Raw genomic sequence first — 27,482 nt, 5'->3', positions numbered from 1 at the left:
CAAATCTAAAAAAATACAGTTAAATTTGAACCTGTTGAATACGAATGTTTGAAATTCGCGATGAATTCGCCCAAAAGTTGCGATTTGACAGTGAATATGCTCTCTGTCGTCCTTAAACCTGTCGTTACCAATATCTTACGCATAATACGCATGCTTTACCAACAGTACCAATGGCTTACCAAGAGTGGCGAATGTTCTTGCGAACATGAATATTTGAACTGCGCGTAGAATTTGTCCAAAATGGCGGTTGGATAGTGAATATTTTCATCTCGGTCTCACCCCTCGATCGTCCTCGATCGGCCCTCTCCTTACCAATATCTTACAAATATATTACGAATACTTACCAACGCTTGCCAATGCCTTCCAAGGTCAAGCCCAAAGAGGTCGAGGTCATCCGACCTATGTCGATCTGCTGAAAAAGGTCACTGGGATTTGTGACAGCTGGGGAAGTGTCCACGTGCATGGGGGACAGGAAGACCTGGAGAAACCTCAGCCGTAATACCATTGACCGAGGACACCACTCGAAATAGAAGAAGCCTTTACGAACGTTGCAAACGCTTACGCACGCTTTACCATTGTTACCAATGCTTACGAAAATCACGCCGAATGACCGTCTTCGAAACATTCGCTGAAATTAACAAACCGGTTTGTAAATCTTCGTGAGGGGGGTGGGAAATAACTTGTGAACGTTCCGAATTTGTTACCAACGCTGCGAAGTTTGAGAGATTGTCAAACATGTCCTTCCGATATTCGCCGTTTCAGAGCAGCATAAAGTGACCGATCTTCGTAAGGAGGTGGAGAATGACTTGTGAACGTAGTGAATTTGTGGCGAATGTTGCGAAGTTTGAGCGATTGTTAAATACTTCCGTTCGTAAGCACATTCGCTAGCATTTATCCCTAGTGTGAGAGTAGCATAACAAGAGCTAAACGAACGATCACACTCGTCCTCTCGTGGTGACGGCATGCACCTCAGGTTACCCCAAGTGACTCAGTCCACGAGCAGGGCACTGGGGGCTGACCGGGGTGAGCCCCGTCAAAGCTATTCGAACGTACCGGGGTCGACCCAGGGAAGCTAAACGAACGCACCCATTGCCTGGCATGCTCCAACTGGTGAGCCGCGAAGCGGAACGGGGTAAGGTAATGGGCGCGTTCGTTTAGCTTCCCTGGGTCACCCCCGGTCTGCCCCGGTGCGTTCGAATAGCTTTTGACGTCATTCCAGGGGCTCATCCAGGTCAGTCCCCAGTGCCATGCTTGTGGAGTGGGTCACTTGGGGGCTGGCCCCAGGTAAACGACGTCACTACGAGAGCGGTGAGTGGTCGTTCGTTTAGCTCTTGTCAGGGGCTCACCCGAGCGAGCACCGCGGGGTAGACCCAGGGAAGCTAAACGAACGCACCCAGTTTAGAGTAAAGTAGGTGCCGAGCAGTGGAACACATTCAACCGTGCTACCGCAGTAGTTATCACGCACCATGCCCCAACACATGTGCAGTGCAACACAAACCGTAAGTCCTTGCTTTTATGCACGGACCATTGAAATGCACAACCTATACAATAGTTATTTCTCGTACTTTGAGGCAAGTGAATGAAGAACGGGTATCGTTATATACAAAAAGCCATTTTGCACTTTAGCTGTAGGGCAAATAACTTCCTAACCGTTTTGCCAAATCGGACCAGAACTTGTCCACCTTTCCACAACCGGGCGGCAAGTATAAACCCCGAATGACCTGCAAAAGCTTAACAAGAGCTGGTCATTCTCTTCACTAAAGTTTGGAACCAGACTTTTTAGATCTTGGGAGTTGAAATCAACTGTTATCCAAAAGACCGTCATCAAAAGATGGATGCTAATTACTCTCCAATAAAAGGTACGTAACTTTATATATTGTTATCAGAGCATGTTTAGCTTCTTTCCTGCTGAAGAAAAGGTACGTTAATAATAGTGATAAATACTAATGATTCTGAATAATAATAATACACACTTTGTTTTATTATTTATTTATTTATTATTGATATCCAACAGCGGATAGACACCACTTACAGGTATCGTTAAAAACTATGTATAAATATCAATTTATATGTTTTTTTTGTTTAGGGCGCACATATCCATAATTCAAGGGAAGGCGCACGTTTGGTAATTACTCAAAACAAATCTTAACTTATAAAAACTGACTTGGTAATGAGCATTGGAGAGCTCTTGAAAGTATAAAACATTGCGAGAAACGGCTTCCTCTGAAGTAGCATAGATTTTGCACTAAAACAATAATTTTATTCTTATCTGAAAACACACAAATTCGAAGACCAGTCTTCTCACTTGGTGTATCTCATCATATGCATAAAATAACAAAACTGTGAAAATTTGAGCTCAATCGGTCGTAGAAAGTTGCTAGATAATAATGAAAGAAAAAAACACCCTTGTTACACGGAGTTGTGTGCTTTCAGATGCTTGGTTTCGAGACCCCCAATTCTAAATCTGAGTTCTCGAAAACTACATCACTTCAGAGGGAGCCGTTTTTCACAATGTTTTAATATACTACCAACCTCTCCCCATTACTCGTTACCAAGTTAGGTTTTATGCTAATAATTATTATTTTTGAGTAATTACCAATAGTGGCCACTGCCTTTAGAGTGACCAACAAGATTCAGTGTGCGGGAAAGCTTAGTAAGTACTGCAACTCGAAGCCCCACTATACACTATAACTGTAATAAGCCACTTCGGAGTTCCAGCTGCGCATGTCTGTTACTGCTGACAACCGTCTTTGTCTATCACAGGTAACCTTTTGACAATACCAGCAAAGTCCGTTGTCAGCAGTAACAGACATGCGCCACTGACATTCCGAAGTGGCTTACTGTTATGCCATTGTCGTTTGCTGCTGGCGAAGGACGGCCGACCTTCACTGGAACAAAAACACAATAATGTACATGTTGTAACTGTCATTAGTCACTTGCTCTACGATCGTACGCCCATACAGAACTATAACAATGCGGACAGTCGTTTAGCCGCTCGATGAACGTATTGGAGTTGATGAACTTGTTTTACTACACGAACCGCATACTTCTCTACAGTTCGACATCAGTGAACTCAAGGAAAACACGGATTGACATAATCATTGTGACAAGTTGCTAGATGACTATGTTCGTTTTAATATTGATTGGAGACGTTCGTTTTGTCATGTTTTTGACATTGCACCCGGATTTGCCAGAGAACATTATCTGGATCAAGCAGCCGTCTGCCAAATCCCTCCAGTAGATTTTGCGCCCTCTACCGGTGACAACAACGCGGATGACACACACGACTACAATGTAGTTAACTACTGTAAATTACATGTCTGTGTTAGATTGGTCCCCTACTTGTTATACAGGGTGCGTTCGTTTAGCTTCCCTGTGTCTACCCCACGGTGCTCACTCGTGTGAGCCCCTGACAAGAGCTAAACGAACGCTCACTCACCGTTTGTAGTGACGTCAAGAAACTGGGGCCAGCCCCCAAGTGACCCACTCCACAAGCAGGGCAGTGACCCGGGTGAGCCCCTGGAATGACGTCAAAGCTATTCGAACGCACCGGGGGAAGACCGGAGAAGCTAAACGAACGCACCCACACAGAACCAATGATTTCTTTTAAATTAATGATGTCATTGGTTAAACGTGCAGTGACGTAAGCTTTACATAGTGCTTTGATTGGTCCGAGGTGATGTGGGTTCAGCTGGCAAACATAATCTCGGACCAATCAAAACACAGATATGGAAGCTTGATTTATCTTCATCCTGGGTTATCTGATCACCTTGCTGTTATGTCTCAATTATCACTTCAGAAACCACAACTACAACACGTAACATCATAGAGCCTTACTCTATGGTAACATTAAGTTTATTGATGTTGATGTTTTCCGCAATGATCTGGTTGTGTTATTCTCCGACTTTGATATGACTTCTACCGATCTCGACTCTTGTGTGCAAATATGAGGTTATCCTTAGTAGTCTTTTGAACAAGCATGCACCAGCTCGCACTAGATCTGTTCGTTTGAGACCTCATAGTCCTTGGTTTAATGATGCTATACAGACTCTGCTAGAAAGCTGCGCAGAGTTCATGAGAGAAAATGGAGGCACTCAAGACTTGAGATTGATAGACAGTTGTATTGTAATCAAAGACAAAGGGTTAATGAATTAATCAATGTAGCTAAGATTGAAATAGTGCTCCTCTCAAATTACAGATTGTTCAGGAGATCAGTATACACATAATGAATGTTTATGAGTGCAATGGTGCGAATATGTTCATGAGTTGAAAGATGGAATGTTCTATTCAACGAGGCGGAGCCGAGTTGAATGGAACATTCCAGCTTTCAACGAATGAACATATTCGCACCATTGCACGAATGAAAAACATTCATTATTTGTTTTATATAACATCCAAGTAGAACTTTGTCATTTTGATTGAAAGAAACAACTTCCAAAACAAACAATTTCAACTGTAGATGATGTTTTTACTCAGCTTTTTCGTTCCATCCGAAAAGTACCATTGCACGCTGGCAGCGTGCCAGCGTGCAATGGTACTTTTCGGATGGAACGAAAAAGCACGGTGAGTGATTCAGCGTGCAAGGGTACTTTTATTTGCTATCACGTGACGGACAATCCTCCAATCAAATGGCAAGGATCTGCTTGGGTGTTATATAAAAGAAACTATTTAAAGTTGTTGATGGGTTACTAAATCAAACAAAGGAAAAGCCTGTATTACCCAGTAGTGTATCAGATGCGGTTCTGGCAGATAGTTTTTCTAACTATTTCATCAACAAAATTGTTAATATTCGTTGTATTGTCCCTGTAGCAACTAGTTCTACTATATCGCAGACTAACCATTTACCTGTGTGTGCTCATGTAACAAAAATTTCCCAGTTTGAATCTGCTACTGTGTCTGAGATTATAAAATTAATAAGCAGTTCTCCTTCTAAATCATGTGAACTGGACCCCATACCTACACATCTTCTTAAAAGGTGTATTAATGTTCTAGCACCTCTTATTACTACTATTGTGAACAAGTCCTTTGAGCAAGGTAATTTTTCAGACAGTCTTAAGACTGCTTACATTCGTCCCCTAATCAAGAAGCCAGGTTTAGATATTGAGACTTTTTCTAACTACAGACCGGTGGCTAATTTGAAGTTTGTTGGCAAGACCATTGAGCGCATAGTCGCCTCCAGATTGAATACTGTTATCTCTGACTCTGGCCTTGCTGATAAATTTCAATCAGCATACAGGTCCAAGCATAGCACTTTATTTAAGTGCGGCTTTTGACACCCTGGATCACACTATTTTGCTCAAGAGACTACGTGATATTATTGGTTTACAGGGCAATGCCCTTAAATGGTGCCAATCCTATTTGCAAAACAGACCACAACATGTACGCATTGGCAATTCCACATCGGACCCAGTTGTTCATGATTTTTCAGTCCCTCAGGGGTCGGTTCTTGGACCGCTGTGGTTCACGGTGTACACCTACCCAGTTCATAGCATCATCCTGAAACACAAACTGAACTATCATGTATATGCTGATGACACTCAGTTGTATTTCTCTTTTAAACCATCCAAACATTTTGCTGATGAGAGCATCAGTCGTATTGAAACGTGTGTTGGTGAAATTCGTGTTTGGATGCAAGACAATTTCCTTAAACTTAATGATAACAAGACTGAATTTATGATACTTGGTTCACGCCAACAACTCTCTAAAGTTACTATTCCCCATATTAATATAGGTGAATCCGAAGTTACCGCTGTTACCAAAGCTCGTAATCTTGGTGTGATCTTCGACTCTTCCATGACACTTAATTCACATATTTCTAGTATTGCACGTTCTACAACATTTCACATTCGTAATATAGGCAAAGTGAGGAAATATTTAACACAAAAAGCAACTGAGCAAATAGTCCACTCCGTCGTCGTTTCCAGACTTGACATGTGTAACTCACTTCTATATGGTCTTCCTAATACTCAAATTGAACGACTTCAGCGTATTCAGAACTATGCTGCTCGTGTTATCACCTTAAATAAAAATTCCTGTCATATAACTCCGATTTTGAAAGAATTACACTGGTTACCCGTAAGCAGTAGAGTTAAGTATAAACTTCTGCTTTTTGTGTATAAATCACTCACCAACAATGCCCCTGCATATATTGATGATCTACTCAAACCATACAATCCTCCTCGCAAACTCCGGTCTTACAATTCTAGTCTCCTTATTGAGCCCATATCCAATCATTCATGGGGAGACCGATCTTTCTCACATGCTGCCCCACGCCTATGGAACAAATTGCCAGCACTAGTAAAATCATCTGTTTCTTTAACACAATTTAAGAAAAACCTTAAGACACATCTTTTCAACCAAGTATTTGAGAAAATGGTTTGATTTCTACCCTTCGATGTTTTCTTTGATATTTCATTTGTATTGTATTTCTCTTCAACATGTTCTGGATTTCTTCTTAGCTTAGGCTTACGTTTCAATTTTGGTTATTGTACATGTAAATATTATTCTTTGTATTTAGCGCCATGAGCACTTTGATGGATTTGTGCGCTTTATAAGTTCTCATTATTATTATTTATTATTATTATTGCTTTTTGTCGTTTGCATGAAGTGTCCTATGTGTGTAAAGGGAAAAGTCATACATGTATAGCCCTGCGTAAACAGACCCAGAGATGAGATCATTATGACAAAAAAAAAAAAAAAAATTCATATGAATGATATTTGAGGACAAGCACAGAAAATGGTGAAACCGGAACGCACTCAACACGTTCAAAAAGCTATAGGTTAATTATTATATAATTATTCCCTATAACATGGAGAGACATTATCATGGAATCCAAGGCTTATAAAAAGTGATGAGGCGTTAATATGTACTGTGTAAAGTTCTTAATTAGGGAGGGGGGGGGGAGTGGGGGGAAGGTAGAACAGGTGCGTCTATGTGAGATGTTCAGCGGCCGATTTCACGAAACTTTACGCAACTGCGTTAAGTTCACTTGCGCAACGTTTAGGTGTCGCCATACGTTGCGCAAGTGGGCTTACGCAGTTGCGTAAAGTTTCGTGAAATCGGATGCTGACCATCAGATCCGTGTTTGCTTAGGCCTTTGTGTATAGCATTGTGCTTATAACTTGGGAAAACAAGTGTAGTGTTGAACTTACACGTTAACCACCGTCTTAATGATATAACGACCCTTTTCCCCACAACATGATATTGCCTCGTTTGGACCAACGGGTGGGTGCTAAGCGTCCCAAGTGGACAATTAAATGACCCCAATAATTAATTTTGGAGTGTCGGAACAATAAACATGACAAATAAAGTTTCGCCAAACGAAGGACAACGATCTATGCGTTGTTTTACAATTCCTTCAAGTACACGTAAAATGTGTTGTAAAACACGTGTAATGTTTTACCTGCATGGTGTTTTATAGAGCAAACGGTCGCTGTACTAATGGTGCGCATACTGATTACTAATGGAAAAAGTACAAGTAGGCTAAATTGAAAATTGTCATTCCAATTATGTTCATCATTGGTAGGCAAACAGTCATTCAACGAATTAAACTATATTATAATAGTCAGTTTGTTTCTTTTGTTTCACATTCATAAATACCTCAGACAGTTTTGCTATTCCTATTGGTGGAGAGCGCGTCACGTGGGTGTGTATAAACCTTTGTTTATGACCAGTAAAAAGTGTTGAAACATGGGCGTGACACGCGAGCTTGCACCTGTGCTTATAAGACACTTCGAGACCTCAAAATCTAATTCTGAGGTCTCGAAATCAAATTCGTCGAAAATTACTGCTTTCTCGAAAACTACGTTACTTAATGAGATGGAGCCGTTTCTTACAATGTTTCATACTATCAACCTCTCCCCATTACTCGTTAACAAGTAAGGTATATAAATATGCTAATTATCATTTTAAGTAATTACCAATGGTGTCCATTGCCTTTAAGAGGGAGTCTTTTTCACAATGATTTACACTTAATCAACAGCTCTCTATTGATTGTTACCAAGTACGTTTTGCTAACAATTATTTTGAGTAAATACCAAGAGTGTTCATGCCTTTAAACACAGCAAATACACTGGGGTCAACTACTATAGTAGGCCTGTGTCGGCATTAGTATTTTGCTACACTCAATTCAAGCCAACTGGTATGCGAGAGACGCCCCAAAACACTGGAAGTTCACTGCAAGGGAATGGTAGCGGTACCACCGAAAGGACACACACCACCGCTAGACTTGTGGACAAGTCGTTAAAATGTCTGTCCCGATGATATCGTTCCGTTTCTCTCCGCGAATTTCCTCGACACTGGCGATATTTTCGGGAGACTATGATCTCGCGAGAGAAGTATTTGATCGTGGATACCTGAATCATTACGCAACCACCATGACTCGACTATCTGACTGCGACAGACCATTAACGACTTGTCAACAAGTCTACCGCGTAGCCGATGCTGCCCGCAGCGTTGTACCATGGCGACTGAATGAAACTTAACTTGACTTGTCTTGATACTCGTACATAGAGCAGTACAGTATTAACACATTCAAACGGGTTGTCTGATCCGTGATTTGGAGGGAAATAATCGCACAAATCTTTTGATTGGAGTCTCATCACGTCGATTAACGACAGTCTGAAGTTTTCATTTCGCGTTGAGTTCAAATCGCCGTCTGCTGCAGCCTGAAGTACAGCTAGAACAACGGAGTTTACCTATAGGAGTCAACGGCTACTGCAGGTAGTTAGCGTAACTTAATTTAGCCATTGGAGTTTTATAGTGACGTAGTATAAAATCAATCTAGTTTGGCAATCAATAGGAGCATAGTGAAACATCGAGGTCAAACTAGTAAAAAAAGGAAACGTCAAGTGGCCATCTAATTACACTGTTCCTATAGGTTATCAGTGTACAGTGTACAGTGTACAGCACCATTTTGCTGATATCTTTCGTTTGGGCTTCACACTATACAAACACATCAGTAATACGTATACGTGGAATAGAGATGTTTTAATCTAGAGTAAACTGTTGGGCTGTGTTGACAGTAAACATGGAGGACATAGTAATGTTTGTGCAGCGAGAGCCGTATATAAAGGCACGTAGGATTTGCTCGTAATTTTTACTGATTGGAGAAAAAGAAATCATCCATGATTACGAGTGGGGTTAAAAAACTGGGTCTACCAATTTGTATTAAGTTAAAACCAAAGCCACACCAAAAATGTAGCTATAAATGAACGTGCTGTTGAGTAGGTGTATACACCTTCAAATCACGGGGACTTATTACAAAAGAGGACAATAGGGTCCATGGTTCGGGAAAGGTCCACAGTTGGAAAACGTGTAAAAAAACAATGAGAGCTGTTGCAAAAAATGATGAGTTTAAACAAAAGAGGGACAATAGGAGGTACACGGTTGCAGGAATTACAAGCATGTGTGTGTTTACACCCGAAACGAGAAGCAATTCCAAAAGTGGCACTATTTTTTTCAACGTGGATTTCTTTTTTTTCAAACCGATTCAAAAAGGGAATCTTTATAAAAAATACAAGGACAGTTTTGAGGAAAACAATTCTATACTGCAGAGAAAAGAAAATTGCCACCGGGGACCTATTAAGCCCTCTTTTGTTTGAACTTGAACATCTCGGTAATATCCCCAATGGTTTCGGTACTTTCCAACTGATGGCGAACCTGCACCCAGACGGGGGCCCCATTGTCCCCGTAATCAACCTTGGTTCTCATACGAATTTGTAACCGCTAGCTATGCAATGAAAAATTTTGTAGGTTACCCATGTCAAGGCTACAGCTTTTAAAACCGTTACTACAATAGTATTGAATCAGGGTAGGGTGTTCAGGACTGCTTGCTTCGTTTCGTGAAAGGGCAAATTAGGGTATACCAAGGCGCTCCTCGGTAAAGTGGCACCCTATAACGGGGAATTTTTAAAATTTCTCTTGGAGCATTTCAAGGGCACGAAGGCATTGACAAGGGCACATAGCGGAAAATGCTTTCGTTGCCTCCGTGAAGTACCAGGCCTGGGTGTTGTTGTGGCATGTTAAAAGTTCCACAAGTTGACTGAAGATTGTGTTAACAGCATCGGCTCAATGACTCAGTCGAGTGTGGAAACTAGGTCCACTTGTGACGAATGGAGGCTAATTCGCAGGGGCCTTCTACTCACCGTAACGGCGTTAATCGTGCAATACAAAAAAATAAAATAGCTGAGGTGGTTTTGTTCATTCTATTTTTTTTTCATTCTTCAAAATCTATATAACTTAAAACTTACTTCGTGATGAGCAATGGAGCTGTTGATAGTACAAAACATTGTGAAAAACGACTCTCTCTGAAGTAATGTAGTTTTTGAGAATAAGGTAATTTCTCACTGAAATATTTGACTCTGAGAAAGACTTCGGGCACGCAGCCCACTTCAGGCATCTGAAAGTACACAAAGTGCATCAAGGTTGTTTTTCTTTCAATATTTTGTTTGCAACTTTGCATAGGTCGTAAAAGCCAGGCTAGTCTGAACAGGAGGCAAAGTCAATAATATGTTTACCTTTGGTTGCAGGAACCGTTTGATTTTTTAAATCCTACAAAATAAAATTTAATGTATCACCTGCAAAAAAATTAAATAAAACAACATTTTAAAACCGCGATCACCTTTTGAGATAAAACTCTCAAAATGTTCGTTTTATTACTCCATTTAAAGGATTAAGACAACCGAACGGTTATAAAAGCCATAGGCATCTTTGCCGTTGTACTTGGGAAAGTACTGAGTATACAGTGCGAACACACATTGGTGTATGGGTAAAAACCAAAATTAATATTCTTTATCCCCGATGCAAATTTAACATCTATTACATCTTTGCCGTTAACAATTATATGTTTGTTACCAATGATCTAATATTTTAAATACTCACAATCCTACCCAAAAAAATGTAAATGTATCATCTACAAAAAAAAACATTTTAAAACCGCGATCACCTTTTAAAAACTCTCAAATGTTCGTTTTATTGTATCCATCTCCATTTAAAGGATTAAGACAATCGAACGGTTATAAAAAGCATAGGCATCTTTGCTGTTAAAATTGATATGTTTGTTTTTACCAAATGATCTAATATTTTACACACTCACAACCTTTGTTGCATTCAATTAAACAACATATTGGTCAAAGTCTTAAACTCTGACCTGTAAGCCTTTAAAGGCAGTGGACACTATTGGTAATTACTCAAAATAATTATTAGCATAAAACCTCACTTGGTAACGAGTAATGGGGAGAGGTTGATGGTATAAAACATTGTGAGAAACAGCTCCCTCTGAAGTGACGTAGTTTTCGAAAAAGAAGTAATTTTCCACGAATTTGATTTCGAGACCTCAAGTTTAGAATCTGAGGTATCGAAATCAAGCATATGAAAACACTCAACTTCGTCTGACAAGGGTGTTTTTTTCTTTTTTCTTTATTCCGCAACTTCTACGACCGATTGAGCTAAAATTTTCACAGGTATGTTATTTGATGCATATGTTGAGATACACCAAGTGAGAAGACTGGTCTTTGACAGTTACCAATAGTGTCCACTGTCTTTAATTGGTTTTAGTGAAAGATACAAAACCGCGCAAATCCAGCCAAAAAAACCAAACTTCGCTGGTGATGACTGCTCATAAATAAATTATAATGCAGTTCTGCGTTACAGACGTTGAAGCAACGTTTGTATTAGTGATCATACGATGTTTGGTGTCGACATGTCTTTAATGTCGCCCAAAGTTTATGAATAGGCATATTCAAGTTTTACAGACTAGTCAATATTTATACTCTATGATATTTGAACTTTTTTCTTTTCTATGACGTGTGTGTAACCCTTTTGCTTTGTTGTAGTAGGTCGTTGAGATCGTTCAAGCGTTCAATCGACACAAAAGAGGGATTTTATTTTAATGTCATAAAACCCAAGTCCTGATTGGACGTGCAACGTGACACATTTTTTATATAACCAATCAAAAGTGTTCTTAATAATGGAACAGCCTGCTTCGAAAAATCTTTGCAACAACATCCAAAAAATAGGCTGTTTCAAATGATGTCCTGACTCCCCCTGTGGAGCAACATACAACTAAGTCACTAAGTGACGTCTTGGTGACAGTGGGTGCGTTCGTTTAGCTTCCCAGGGTCATCCCCGGTCTGCCCCGGTGCGTTCGAATAGCTTTTGACGTCACTCCAGAGGCTCACCCAGGTCAGCCCCAGTGCCCTGCTTGTGGAGTGGGTCACTTGGGGGCTGGCCCCAGGTAAACGACGTCACTACAAGAGCGGTGAGTGAGTGAGCACCGCGGGGTAGACACAGGGAAGCTTTAAACGAACGCACCCATTAAATAGGTTTTACGTGTTCACTGAACTCAAACTACTAGAGCTGTCATGCCACAATATCAAAAGCTATTGTTTTCTGAGTAATCCAGATAATAATTCCAAATGCCCCCATCCTATGATTTTATCAACCCTATAAAATGGTTGAATGAACATAATCTTAAAACTGCATTTAATTGAGGTCACATCACGAGCAGGTTTAATACACAGCTCTATTTGTGTTGATTATTTTCTGGCTGTTTTTTTTTAACAAGCTTCTGCTTATCAAAACAGCCCCATACTCTGCATGGTTGTCCTGTTTACTACTAGCTACTTATAGTTTGTTGTGCTCAAAGTCGCACGTCCTTTTCGATGTTTGTCATGGAAGTATGGCAATCAATGTGTAGTTGAATTGAATTGAATCATCGAAAAGCGACGGCTTGTTGCAGTTTTCTGATAACAACCTTTCAAAAACCCAACAGAAATGGCAGACATAAGCGAAGCTCCACCTCCACCCCACTGGGGGATAAACGGAGGGTCTCGTCCCACCGATGATCGACCGCCTCATACCGAGAGCCGCCTAGCCTTGGCCCTGAGAAACCGACGTTATTTCATCGTGGTCTTGACACCATTGATCCTGTGTCCGATTCCAATCATCATTAGCAACCCGGTGAGTACTTTTAAAGGCATGGACACTATTGGTAATTACTAAAAATAACTGCTAGCATACACAATTATTTGCGCTAAAAAGCAATGGAGAGCTGTTGATAGTATACAACATTGTGAGAAACGGCTCCCTCTGAAAGCACACAAAGTAAAGCAACAATTGTGTTTTTTCTTTCATTATTCTCTTGCAACTTCGATGACCAATTAAGTCAACATTTTAACAGGTTTGTTTTTATGCATAGTGTTGGGATACACTATGGAGAAGACTGTTCTTTGACAATTACTTGTGCCGTTAAGGCTGTGACACACGAGACAACTTTTACAGGCTAGTTGGAGGCACCCAACCTGCAGTGCTTGCTAGTGGACCACTTTGGTAGCACATGAGTCATTTTTTTTAACAATGTCTTACGATCCACTAGAAGAAAAGATGAACATTGAAATGTGAATGGCTTTTCTTTTTTGAGATTGCCTTGAACTGGTTGCCTGTAATTGGCGCGTGTGACATGACCCTTAACACATCACATCCAGCGATTTCACAGGCATAATTTAAAATATTGTAAAACATGGCTTGCTCCAAAAGAAAATTCAATATTATGCACAGCACTCTTACCAGCCCCTAGTGCCACACCCACAATCTACAGCCGTGTTTAAGGCACGCTGCACAGAAGAAACAAATATCGGGCAAGTTGGTTACCAGAAGAGGGGACACCTTCAGCCTTCGATATCCGTAAATATTTCCCTCATTTTGTTTCTCACAGTCCCTCGGTAACTCTGTCACCCCTTACCCTAACTCTGTCACCCCTTACCCCAAGTCTGTCACCCCTTCCCTAACACTGTCACCCCTTACCCTAACTCTGTCACCCCTTACCCTAACTCTGTCACCCCTACTCTTTCTCTGTCACCCTTACCCTAACTCTGTCACCCTTACCCTTTCTCTGTCACCCTTACCCTAACTCTGTCACCCTTACCCTTTCTCTGTCACCCTTACCCTTCCTCTGTCACCCTTACCCTAACCCTGTCACCCCTTACCTTAACCCTGTCACCCCTTACCCTAACCCTGTCACCCTTACCCTAACTCTGTCACCCCTTTCCCTAACTCTGTCACTCCTTACCCTAACTCTTTCACCCTTACCCCAACTCTGTCACCCTTACCCCAACTCTGTCACCCCTTACCCTAACTCTGTCACCCTTACCCTTCCTCTGTCACCCTAACCCTAACCCTGTCACCCCTTACCCTAACTCTGCCACCCCTCACCCTAACTCTGTCACCCCTCACCCTAACTCTGCCACCCCTTACCCTAACTCTGTCACCCCTCACCCTAACTCTGTCACCCCTTACCCTAACTCTGTCACCCCTTACCCTAACTCTGCCACCCTCACCCTAACTCTGTCACCCCTTACCCTAACTCTGCCACCCCTTACCCTAACTCTGCCACCCCTTACCCTAGCTCTGCCACCCTCACCCTAACTCTGTCACCCCTTACCCTAACTCTGCCACCCTCACCCTAACTCTGTCATCCCTTACCCTAACGTTGCCAACCCTTACCCTAACTCTGTCACCCCTCACCCTAACTCTGTCACCCCTTACCCTAACTCTGCCACCCTCACCCTAACTCTGTCACCCCTTACCCTAACTCTGCCACCCCTTACCCTAACTCTGCCACCCTCACCCTAACTCTGTCACCCCTCACCCTAACTCTGTCACCCCTTACCCTAACTCTGCCACCCTCACCCTAACTCTGCCAACCCTTACCCTAAGCCTGTCACCCCTTACCCTAACTCTGCCACCCCTCGCCCTAACTCTGTCACCCCTCACCCTAACTCTGTCACCCCTCACCCTAACTCTGTCACCCCTTACCCTAACTCTGCCACCCCTTACCCTAACTCTGCCACCCTCACCCTAACTCTGTCACCCCTCACCCTAACTCTGCCAACCCTTACCCTAACCCTGTCACCCCTTACCCTAACTCTGCCACCCCTCGCCCTAACTCTGTCACCCCTCACCCTAACTCTGTCACCCCTCACCCTAACTCTGCCACCCCTCGCCCTAACTCTGCCACCCCTCACCCTAACTCTGTCACCCCTCACCCTAACTCTGTCACCCCTTACCCTAACTCTGTCACCCCTTACCCTAACTCTGCCACCCTTACCCTAACTCTGTCACCCCTTACCCTAACTCTGCCACCCCTTACCCTAACTCTGCCTCCCTCACCCTAACTCTGTCACCCCTTACCCTAACTCTGCCAACCCTTACCCTAACTCTGTCACCCCTCACCCTAACTCTGTCACCCCTTACCCTAACTCTGCCACCCTCACCCTAACTCTGTCACCCCTTACCCTAACTCTGCCACCCCTTACCCTAACTCTGCCACCCTCACCCTAACTCTGTCACCCCTTACCCTAACTCTGCCAACCCTTACCCTAACCCTGCCACCCCTTACCCTAACTCTGCCACCCCTTACCCTAACTCTGCCACCCTCACCCTAACTCTGTCACCCCTTACCCTAACTCTGCCAACCCTTACCCTAACCCTGTCACCCCTTACCCTAACTCTGCCACCCCTCGCCCTAACTCTGTCACCCCTCACCCTAACTCTGTCACCCCTCACCCTAACTCTGCCACCCCTCGCCCTAACTCTGTCACCCCTCACCCTAACTCTGCCACCCCTCACCCTAACTCTGTCACCCCTCACCCTAACCCTGTCACCCCTTACCCTAACTCTGCCACCCCTCACCCTAACTCTGTCACCCCTCACCCTAACTCTGTCACCCCTCACCCTAACTCTGTCACCCCTCACCCTAACTCTGCCACCCTGACCCTAACTCCGCCACCCTCACCCTAACTCTGTCACCCCTTACCCTAACTCTGTCACCCCTTACCCTAACTCTGCCACCCTTACCCTAACTCTGTCACCCCTTACCCTAACTCTGCCACCCCTTACCCTAACTCTGCCACCCTCACCCTAACTCTGTCACCCCTTACCCTAACTCTGCCAACCCTTACCCTAACCCTGCCACCCCTTACCCTAACTCTGCCACCCCTTACCCTAACTCTGCCACCCTCACCCTAACTCTGTCACCCCTTACCCTAACTCTGCCAACCCTTACCCTAACCCTGTCACCCCTTACCCTAACTCTGCCACCCCTCGCCCTAACTCTGTCACCCCTCACCCTAACTCTGTCACCCCTCACCCTAACTCTGCCACCCCTCGCCCTAACTCTGTCACCCCTCACCCTAACTCTGCCACCCCTCACCCTAACTCTGTCACCCCTCACCCTAACCCTGTCACCCCTTACCCTAACTCTGCCACCCCTCACCCTAACTCTGTCACCCCTCACCCTAACTCTGTCACCCCTCACCCTAACTCTGTCACCCCTCACCCTAACTCTGCCACCCTGACCCTTACTCCGCCACCCTCACCCTAACTCTGTCACCCCTCACCCTAACTCTGCCACCCTCACCCTAACTTTGTCACCCCTTACCCTAACTGTGCTACCCTCACCCTAACTCTGTCACCCCTTACCCTAACTCTGCCAACCCTTACCCTAACTCTGTCACCCCTTACCCTAACTTCCTATACGGATTTTTTTTTCTTAGATTGGTTACACTGCGTACAGCATCATGATCATGGCCGTCTTCTGGTGTACTGAAGCGATCTCCATCGCCATAACAGCACTCCTTCCACTCGTTCTCTTCCCACTGTTCGGAGTGATGTCAGCCAAGGTCGTCTCCGTCCAATACTTAAAGGATACCAACTTTCTCTTCTTTGGTGGTCTATTGGTGGCGCTAGCCATCGAGAATTGTAACCTACATCGGAGGATAGCTCTTGCAGTGCTTGTCCTAGTAGGATCGAAACCGAGATGGTAAGCTTTGACGATGACTAGAGCAAATTAGCAAGCTAGGCGAAACGTTGAGACCAATTAAGAACTCTCTCCGCGGTAGAGAAGTTAACAACGAGAAGTCCCCTTGATCAATCGAAGCTAAAGTAGAAGTCCCGGCCGATCTAATACCTTTCACCCAGGTATTAGTTAGTAAGCAGGGCAGTTCTTGTCAGAACTGAGAAGTCTCCTGAATTCCAGAAATCTACTCCGCAGTAGTAAAATATAGCCAGTAGAGAAAACACACGTTGTTACCGCAGTGCCCCAAACCCCATAAGCCTTAAATCTCATATACATGTATATATATATTTTTTTATAATATTTTCGTCTAGGTTTTTGCAAGCTTTGGTCTTATGAACTGTGGTTGAGAATGTTTGCATCACGTTATTTTTTACTTTAGTTCAAAAGCATTGCCCCTACTTAAAAAGCTTTGGGGGTAAAACCAAATTTTAACAGTATACTAAAAAATTAAGTGTTTTATTTTACTAAACAAATAAATGTTTAACCATGAAGAACATAAAGTATTGTTTTATTTTATTTGGTGGTTAAAATGCCAAACACATACTCGAATCCAGATGCTTATAGAGGTCAAATGTGAGGAATAAAACCTCATACGGGCAATTCATACTAATCCTCTGTAATTCTTGTCTATGTTAGGATGATGTTTGGTTTCATGCTTATCACAGCCTTCCTGTCCATGTGGATTAGTAATACCGCCACCACCGCCATGATGTTGCCAATCGCCCAGGCTGTGCTGGACCAAGTCAAGGCAGATAACCTACAGGTAGCCATCTTAAAAAATTGCTATTGCTTTGTAAATGCGTTTTCTAGAAAACACAGCCAATTACTTACAGTTTTGTTTACGTTTCGACCAGTCTCACGTGTCATCTTCAGAACGAAGCACCACCACTCGGTTGGTGGCGCTATATTGGTTGTGCTATATTGGTGTTATATTAAAATACTATTTGACTTCCTCGAAAGATTGCGCTCGTTCGAGTTGTTTTCTTTCTTTACGATACGCGCGAGACTTACTCAGTCCATTATTGCAGAATATGTTGTCATTTCACAGATGGAAGATGAGGACGGGGAGGCTGGTGAGGAACATGCGAGAAATGGAAGTCGTGTTGAGGAGAAGTCGGATGCCCTCGAAATGGAAAAGATTGAAGTGGAGAAAGGGTATAACATTTCAATGTTTTATAAGTCCCTATTTTCGTGCTGCGCGGGTTTTCCTTGAACAATTTCCTCTGTGGTCTTCTTTCCCGTGGGTTTTTGGCTATAGGACAGCGATTAAGTTCGCTTTTCCGAGAGTCATTGGCGTCACAACAAAAATAACCAATTAACACCTCAACAAAAGAGATATTGGTATTGGTATTATTGTTACTATGAGGAATAACATATAATTCTCGTGAAAAGCAAATTTTGTTTCAGCTTCCAGTTCCTAATAAGCAGCAAAATACCGCCAACCGTAAATATTGAAATCGCATTAAAATGGGTAATTTTGTAATTTTCGGAAAATATTGTCCATTTTCTTATCAGGTTTAATCGATAAAGGCCTCTCAAGAAAAAACCCAGGTCAGATTTGACCCGAATTCCGAGTCCAATGGGGCCTGATGCACCATTATGTGTGTCAGTTTTAGCCTGGTCAACCATAACTGGGTCAGTTTGACCCAGAGTCCGTGTCAAAATGATCCGGAATCTGGGTCAATGGTTCAGATCTTATAGGGAGGTTTCGCATGCGAATGGATACGGTTAGTGCGACGGATACGCCATCACTATGACGTCATACGCCACTCGCTATCCGCTATACGTGCATACGACACTGATATCCTGCTTGTTACACGTACGGAACCTACCTGTTAATCACTAGATGGGTCACATTGACACATTTCTTGTCATTCTGACCCACACACGGATCAGGCTCCTGGGGATCTAGAATCCAGGTCAATTCTTATCGGTAAACTTTTGGAGAGTGAAAAAATTTGAAATTAAAATCTTTTTTTTTTTTTTTTTTTTTTGGGGGGGGGGGGAATTGGTTCTGACAGTTGGTTTGAAAACTAGAATACTATTCGTTCTTTTTATGCATGTACATTCAAATGATGGTTTTCTTATCAGATTGCAACCAATTTGTCAATGCCCTGACGGTTCGACCCTAGAAGAGTCTAACTCAAAGTCTAAAGAGCCTACGAGAAAGCCTCTGCTAGGGTCGAAACGTCAGGCCGTTCACTATACTTTGTATAATACTCCATAGGTTCTTTTGATAGGTTCAGCTAATTCTGAAACTAGTTAGGTTAAAACGTTCTTCTTAAAGTTGTCCTTAAAACTAAACATACCAACTTTATATAATAAAGGAAAATTCCTTCATTTTTTCTTCACAATCCTCACACTTTTTCTAAAGGTAGTTTTACCCTCTGTGACTTTCAGTTCTGTAAACCGATTAACATCAACCACGAAGAGTTCCCTGATAGAAGACAAGTCAGCAAGGTACGATCTCATGTGCAAAGGTATCATCCTTTGTGTTCCCTACGCGGCTAACATTGGAGGTACCGCCACGCTGACAGGGACGGCACCCAACCTTGTACTGGCAGGTCAGGTCCAGAGGTAAGTTCATACAATGTCTCTTATTATTATTATTATTTTTTTTTTTTTTTATAAATGGTGAGATCGACATGTAAGGTGGAAACAGCAAGTTATTATGAGTCCATTTGAACAGATTTTTCATTTATTTTTTATTTTTTACCACTACTGGTAGTCACTGAGTAGCATAAACATTTACTTGTTTACGATCAATGGAGAGTGGTTGATGTTGTTAATTAAACATTGCGAGAAACGGCTCCCTCTGAAGTAACGTGGTTTTTGAATTTGATTTCGAGCCCCAAGAACTTGATTTTGAGGTCTCAAAATCAAGCATTTGAAAGCACACAACTTCGTATGACAAGGGTGTTTTTTCTTCCATTATTATCTCGCAACTTCGACAACTAATTGAGTTCAAATATTCACAGGTTTGTTGTTTTGTGCATATGTTGAGACACACCAAGTAAGAAGACTGGTCTTTGACAGCTACAAAAGGTGTTGAGTGTCTTTAAGACGGATTGTTTCAAGTAGCTGTTTCCATAAAGTGAACGAAATCTGAACATTTTTGCCCATGAAGAACAACATTCCAGTGATGCATATTTGGTGCGTTCGTTTAGCTTCCTTGGGTCGACGCCGGTGTGTGGCGGTTTTTTTTTTCGCAGGACGAACGTGGGTAGTTATCTGCACACGTTCATCCTGGGAAAAAAAACCCAGGGAAGCTAAACGAACGCACCCATAGTGTGCGTTCGATTAGCTTCCCTGGGTCGACCCCGCGGACCCCGCGGTGCTCACTGGAATGAGCCCATGACAAGAGCTAATCGAACGATCACTCACCGCCCTCGCAGTGACGTCATGCACCTGGGCCAAAGTGCACCCAAAGTGACCCACTCCACAAGCACGGCACATTGAGTTGACCTGGGTGACCCCCTAGAATGCTGTCAAAGCTATTCGAACTTACCGGGGCAGACCGGGGTCGAACCACCAGCAGGGAAACTAATCGAACGCACCCAGCTGTCAATACGGGAGCTTTTTAGAGTTTTTGTCTTAGAAAACATTGTCGATCTTTTACGGTGACCTTCAATGGAAAACAAGGACCCGGCGAAAAGGAATCAACTTTAAAACGTCCACAAAACGTAGGATTCGCACTGCCTCTAGCTACCGGGCAATCTCGGTGGTCTAGTTTTTACTTTTTTTTTATGTGAGTTGCCAAATAAATAATAATAATAATAATTGAGTGATGATTTTTCTTGTTTTCGTAGCTTGTTTGGATCTGAGGCTGAGATAAGCTTTGGAGAGTGGATTATCTACGCTACGCCTGGCATGCTGATTTGTCTTCTCTTCACTTGGATATGGCTTCAGATCTTCTACATCGATCGATGGTAAAGTCTAAGCCAATATACATGTTTGGCTATATGTTAAGGAGAATGGACGAGCAAGTGTAGATTCTTTAGCAGAATGTACGAGCCGAAGTTGAGTACAATACGCCTCTTAATATTTATGCATGACGTCATAATTCTTTAACAAAATGAGGCTATGTGCACACTTCCCCATCACTTGCAGTGGCTGCGCCCATCGCCTCGTTTTGGATTAGCATTTTGACGTAGCTCATGCACAAAATATATTAAGAAAGGCGTATGGTTGTCACGAATCTACAATTTAGAGTCTACCTTCTGACTTACACCATTACAGTTTGGAAAGACAGTAATTTTCAAGTTGAACAAAACTTAAATTCAAGTGTAGGCTCGTAACAGAAATAGTTTCATATTAGATAATGCTACTTTTTGCCAGCATCCTATGCTAAGTTCGCGCGCAGACCATTTGCCAACTTGAAGTTGGTTGATGTTGCCTCAGCTATGTTTTTTTAGCACGAGTATCAGTTGATATCTAGCGATAATTTTTTCAGTTTGCGAATTTGACACCATGTATTTACCGCCAGAGATTCACGATAAAGTGCGCCTCCAATAGTCTGCTCTAGAGAGGTCAAAAAGACATCCATCACAACACAGACACAGACACGTAAAAGGTTAAGGTTTGCATTTAGGAACATATTATTTCAAAGCCACAGTTATAAAAAAATTCGTTACCTAAACCGATTCTGTCAAAATGAGACTCTATCGAATTTCCACAACCCTCTGTTTTGTACCAGTTTAAAGAACTCTGCAAATCTAGGATGGCAAAATTTTCCAATTGTCTGTGAAAAACGGTCTTTCAAAGGCAAACTATTTTTGGCACTCACAGCTCTGCATTATATACACTCTGTGAACATTCCTTTTTTTCTGTTCACTCTGGAAAAAAACCGTATCCTTCATCACTGGTGAAGCACGCACGGACGCAAATCTATAGCGGTTTATGTCCAAGAAGGAATATTTTGAAACTTGGAATACACGGTCTTAAAAACAAAGTTGAAATGCTTTCGAACCCTTTTCTCTAAAACCTTATTAAATGAGGTAAGTGCTCTAGATTGGCAAAGGTCATGGGTGTGAACCCCACCCGAGTATTATGCCTGTGATTATGTTCACGGAATTCAGTAAATTGATACACACATCGGGTCAAAAAATTAATAGATTGAAGGAAATTGTTCTTCAAAATGTTATACTTTATCAACAGCTGCAGTACTTAAAAAAATTATATACCAAGTAAGTTGTTGTGGGTGTTAATTTCTGTAGTAATGACCAAAGGTGACCAAAGGTATACCCTTCTTTTTTGGCATTATTATTGCATAGTTTGTAGCATAATCATTGCACCCAATAATTTATACTTTATTCAAGCATGAATTGTGTTTTAGTCAAAGTTTGTTATTATTTGTTGTTTTCTTTAAAGGTGCTGTACGACGACAGGCGATGAAATCGACCATAAAAATGCATCAAAGGTCATCAGAAAGGAGTATAATAATCTGGGCCCTATGTCGTAAGAAATTCTTTATTTAGAATAATTTCCACGTACCACAAAATGATGTGTTTTTATATAACATAAAGGGTAGTGAGACCTGCAAATCCACTCAGCGTTATACACGTGTTGTGACTTCTTTACATTTCTATTTGTTTCATTTTATTCGCCAGCAAACATTAATTAAAAACATTGAACATTTGCAACTCAAAGGAAATACAACAAGAAAGAGTACAACAGTTTTAAGAAGAAAACAACAATATAAAAACACCTATGCACCGGCGGTCAGGGCCCAATTTCATAGAGCTGCTAAGCACAAAGCATGCTAAGCATGAAATTTCTTCCTTGGTAAAAACAGGATTACCAACCAAATTTCAAATTGTTGCATATTCCTTGTTACTGGTATTCAGCTGTTGTTTGCTTATCCTGAAAATCACGTTGAAATTTGGTTGGTAATCATGTTTTTATCAAGGAAGAAATTTCATGCTAAGCAAATTTTTGTGCTTAGCAGCTCTATGAAATTGGGTCCTGATGCGTGTAGGAAACAACCTCCAGTGGAGGTGGTACATTAAATCGATTAGAAGCAAAACAAACCAAGATCACCCTGACAGGAAAAGCTAGTCGTGTAAGAAAGTAACTTTCAAAGTAGCTGAACGTTGGTTTTAAAACTATAAAAATACCAAACATTCCTCTACCAGAAAGGATGCACATACCCAACAATCCTAGACGGGCAACTCGGAAAAAAAAACAGGGGTCGATTTCACAAAGAGTTAGGACTAGTCCTAACTTATATTAGGACTAATCCTAGGAGATATACATATTGCATGGATAGTCCTATAGTTAGGACGAGTAACTAGTCCTAACTGTAGGGGCGTCAATCCGTCTTGAAAGGTGTGGGGTCCGGGGCCCGCTTTAGGGCCCCGGGAATTTTTTAGTCCGTAGATGCTCTCTGGTGCAATCTAGGGAGTCTGAGGGGTGATGTTCCCCCTCTCAGATGTTGGACTTTAAAGCCTATTTCATACTATGATGCACCTATTTTTGCTATCATGGTTATTGTACCTAAAAAAACAACTCAATTATAGCTTCGTAATATCAATATTGTTTCTGCATTATAATGCTCAGACGGCAGTTCATCCTTGGTGGGTGTTAAAGATGGAGCCTGCTATAAAGCGGAACGCGAAGCCTTTTGCGGCCTTGGGTCCGGGCCTAAGGGCCCGGGAAAATTTTGCATTGTAGATGCTCTGAGGTGCAATCTTAGGCCAATAAGAGGCATACAGAATGGCACAGAACATTTGTAAAAAGTTAAATCCGAACCTGCCAGCAGATTTTTAACGCATACAAGTATTTAATACACGTCCCGCTTGACGACTTGTTTAAAGCCATTACACACTTTCGGTAAACAGTATTGTCCAAGTCCCACACTTCGTGTATCACAACTTGTATATAAAATAACAATCCTGTAAAGCCATTGGACCCTTTCGGTACAAAGAATTCAGATTTACAAATAACTTACAGGGTTTACAGAAGGTAGTGGTGAAAGACTTCCCTTGAAATATTATTCCTTGAAATGCTTTACTTTTTGAGAAAACAGTAAAACAATATCAATTCTCGTTAGCGAGAATTACGGATTTATTTTAAACACCATGTCATGACACGGCCAAACGCGCGGATACACGGGTTTTCTCCAGACTCCGATGACCGATTGAGCCTAAATTTTCACAGGTTTGTTAAAGGGTCCAATGGCTTTAACACGTTACTAGCATGATTTTGGTCTGCCATGGACAACAGTGTCTTTTATTTGAATAAAAATACTTGTACAATATTCACAACAAAAGAGTGTGAAGTTAGAGCAGTGGTGTAACGTTTGTCTGTAATCCAGTTATACGTCAACTATCGGAAGCGTCTCTGGACCCGGCCTCAGCAAAGTTTTCCTGTTCGATGTTTTTTTGTAACATTTTTCAGTTGTTCATCAATGTTTGATAACTACGATACATTTTTGTCTTCACTAATCACTTATAGGTTCGCGGAAAAGGGAGTTCTTGTTCACTTTATTCTCTTAATTGCTCTGTGGATAACGCGAAAACCGGGTTTCGTTACTGGATGGTCAGTACTATTCGAGGACGGGTAAGGGTTTTTGTTTGTGTGTGTGTTTTGTCCCTGTATCATAAGTTTGGTTTAAGGGGTGTCGTGGCCGAGCAGATAAGAGCACCGAACTCAAGCTCTGGTGTTGTTGTTCAGCAGAGTGTGCGTTTGAATCCTGGTCGTGACACTAATGTCCTTGAGCAAGATAACTACAATAGGAGACTTTCCAACGCTAGGTGGCAGCAGACATACCGGGTAAGTTTCCATTGTTTACGTAGTTCTGAACATGCGCATAATTCTGAGAACAATGGATTTACCCGGTAAGTCTGCTGCCCTCTATCGTCCCAGAAAGTCTCCCATTGCTTCTCTACATCCAGGGGTAAATGAGTACCTGCGAAGGCAGAGATGGTTCTTGTGGTAGTGTGCTACATACTTGGCAGCTCAGATGGTTTAAAGGGAATGTACACGTTTGGTGTTTACTCAAAACAAATATTAACTTACAAACTGACTTGGTAACGAACATTTGAGAGCTGTTGATAGTATGAAACATTGTGAGAAACGGCTCCCTCTGAAGTAGCATAGATTTTGAGAAAGAGGTAATTTCTCACTAAAACAATAAAAGACTTCTAGCCAGAAGTCTTTTATTCCTCTATCTGAAAGCACACAAATTCGTCCAACAAGGGTGTTTTTTCTCTCATCATTTTCTCGCAACTTCGATGACCAATTGAGCTAAAATGTTCACGGGCTTGTTTATGCTTACGTTGGGATACACCAAGTGAGAAGACTCGTCTTTGCCAATTACCAAACGTGTACCTTCCTTTAAGGAATGATTGAAGGCCAGAGTTACCAGGGATAATAATGCGGATGCGCTTTGTGGCGCCCTTCGGTTGTATAAAGGTTTATGAAAAACCGACTTTTATTAATATTTTTATATTATTATTATTCTTGTTATTATTTGGCTATATTTATTTGCTTAGCAGAATAACTAAGATGACCACTACATACATACAGTAATTGTATTAATGTCCAATCAATTCCAGATACGTGTCCGATGCTACAACTGCAATGTTAATCTCCCTCATGCTGTGTATGTTTCCATCTCGCATGCCCAAATTCATGTGCGGTCACAGTACAGAAGGTAAACAAAATAAAACAATGTTTTTTGTATTTTCATTTTCATTCAAATTGTGACCAAGTAAATCCGAGTTCTCTCGCTATATGTTCGTACTATTTTGACCCCCTTTTAAAGGCAGTGGACACTATTGGTAATTACTCAAAATAATTATTGGTATAAAACCTTACTTGGTAACGAGTAACGGGGAGAAGTTGATAGTATGAAACGTTGTGAGAAACGGCTCCCTCTGAAGTGACATAGTTTTTGAGAAAGAAGTATTTTTCCACGAATTTGATTTCGAGACCTCCAGTTTAGAATCTGAGGTATCGAAATCAAGCATCTGAAAGCACACAACTTCGTGTGAGACAAGGGTGTTTTTTCTTTCATTATTGTCACGCAACTTCGACGACCAATTGAGCTCAAATTTTCACAGGTTTGTTATTTTATGCATATATTGAGATACATCAAGTCAGAACACTGGTCTTTGACAATTACAAATAGTGTCCAGTGCCTTTGAAGGGAGGGTTGTCCTTAATCGCCATTAACGCACTAAAGGCAGGGCATGCAGTCCATCCAGCTTTCCCCAGAAGACGATCAGAGCATACTGACAGAACCAGCCCTACTCATTACATGGTGTTATCGAAAACCTTTCTATATCGTATTTCCACGATGCAAAGTTTCAAATTCTACTTTTTCATTTCATTCGGTTAAAATTTTCCCTGACTTCTAAGAGAATACGTTTGAGATACGTATTCTTAAGTTTAGGTTGTTTACCCGCTGGAGTTGTTTACAACATCGACTAGTCCGCCGTCTTAAGTGAATTCACCATTGATTTGTACACAGACGAGCCTTAGTCTGTCGTGTAGTAAAATATTGGTTGACACACTCTGTATATGGTTTAGTATATTGAGATAAGCATTGCCAGTTGAAAAATTGTAGGGTTTTATTGTGAGAAACCGCTCCCTCTGAAATAACATAGTTTTTTGAGACAGAAGTTATTTCTCACTAAAACATTTTAATTGAGTTTGAGACCTCAGGTGAGGTCTGAATTCAAGCGTCTGAAAGTACACATCATGTGCGCCAAGGGTGCTTTTCTTCCATTATTCTCTCGCAACTTCGACGACCATTTGTTATTTTATGCATATTTTTATGTTGGGATACACCAATTGAAAAGACTGGTCTTTGAAAAACACCAAAGGTGCCCAGTGCCTTTAAACTACAAAAGATGTTTTCGTGACATGACAGAACGCACGCTCACAGCCTGTTCTTAAACACTTGATTTTTTTCAGAGGATGAGAAAGAGCAGAAAGGTCCGTGTCCAGCTCTCCTTGAGTGGAAAATTATCAATGAAAAAATGGCCTGGCTGGTCATTATACTTCTTGGTGGAGGGTTCGCCCTGGCAGAGGCATGCAAGGTAAAAAGGTTAAAGTAAAGGTTTATGTGGGGTTAGGGCGGTGGACTCAAGTTATGTAATTTTCAGAATGTGGGTTCGAATCCTGGCCTGGTCAGACGCGACACTTGTTTTCTTGAGGTACTTCAATATCATAATTGCTTCTCTCCACTTAGGAGTACAAATGGGCACTGGCAAGAGCTGGGTAGTAACCAAGGGGTAGAAGTATTTTCAGTCGTTTAATACCAAGAAAACTGGCTATAAACACCGGCTTGATGAGCCATACTGTACTCGGGACATACTTTACTTTATGGTGTATGATTGAATGATGAGTTTTAGTTCTTGCTTGTCGTTGACCGGTTGTATACGCATTTCTTAATATTTATGCATGAGGTACGTCACAATGCTAACTCAAAACGAGGCGATGGGCGCAGCCACTGCAAGTGATGGGGAACGTGCGCCCATAGCCTCATTTTGGGTAAGAATTATGACGGCATGCATAAATATTAAGAAAGGTGTATTAATAATGCAGCACTGTGTTCTCAAAGTATGGCCCAATGCTTTATTGCCTCGTCCGTGCTGCGTCGAGGTGATTTTTTAAGTA

At 41.9% G+C, this 27,482-nt stretch overlaps 1 protein-coding gene across 2 annotated transcripts in view; it reads left to right on the top strand.

Moving 5' to 3' along the window:
• The first annotated feature begins 1,636 nt into the window (after positions 1-1,636).
• Positions 1,637-27,482, top strand: part of LOC117293635 (solute carrier family 13 member 5-like) — a 30,625-nt gene continuing 4,779 nt past the window's right edge. Inside the window, exons 1-11 of one of the 2 annotated variants that reach the window (XM_033776016.1) lie at positions 1,637-1,859; positions 12,774-12,961; positions 16,555-16,820; positions 17,493-17,619; positions 17,905-18,011; positions 19,257-19,433; positions 20,666-20,785; positions 22,227-22,313; positions 24,312-24,416; positions 25,415-25,512; positions 26,778-26,902. In XM_033776016.1, the coding sequence (XP_033631907.1) occupies positions 1,832-1,859; positions 12,774-12,961; positions 16,555-16,820; positions 17,493-17,619; positions 17,905-18,011; positions 19,257-19,433; positions 20,666-20,785; positions 22,227-22,313; positions 24,312-24,416; positions 25,415-25,512; positions 26,778-26,902 (1,428 nt within the window). In that variant the 5' untranslated portion in view covers positions 1,637-1,831. Of the gene's footprint in view, positions 1,860-8,495; positions 8,723-12,773; positions 12,962-16,554; positions 16,821-17,492; positions 17,620-17,904; positions 18,012-19,256; positions 19,434-20,665; positions 20,786-22,226; positions 22,314-24,311; positions 24,417-25,414; positions 25,513-26,777; positions 26,903-27,482 lie in introns of those variants that run through there. The other variant, XM_033776017.1, reaches the window with a different exon arrangement.

Source organism: Asterias rubens, chromosome 8 (assembly GCF_902459465.1).
Source record: "Asterias rubens chromosome 8, eAstRub1.3, whole genome shotgun sequence".
Classification (NCBI taxonomy): Eukaryota; Metazoa; Echinodermata; class Asteroidea; order Forcipulatida; family Asteriidae; genus Asterias; species Asterias rubens.
The sequence above is the reverse complement of the archived record's forward strand: the minus strand, read 5'-3'. Positions and strand labels throughout refer to the sequence as shown.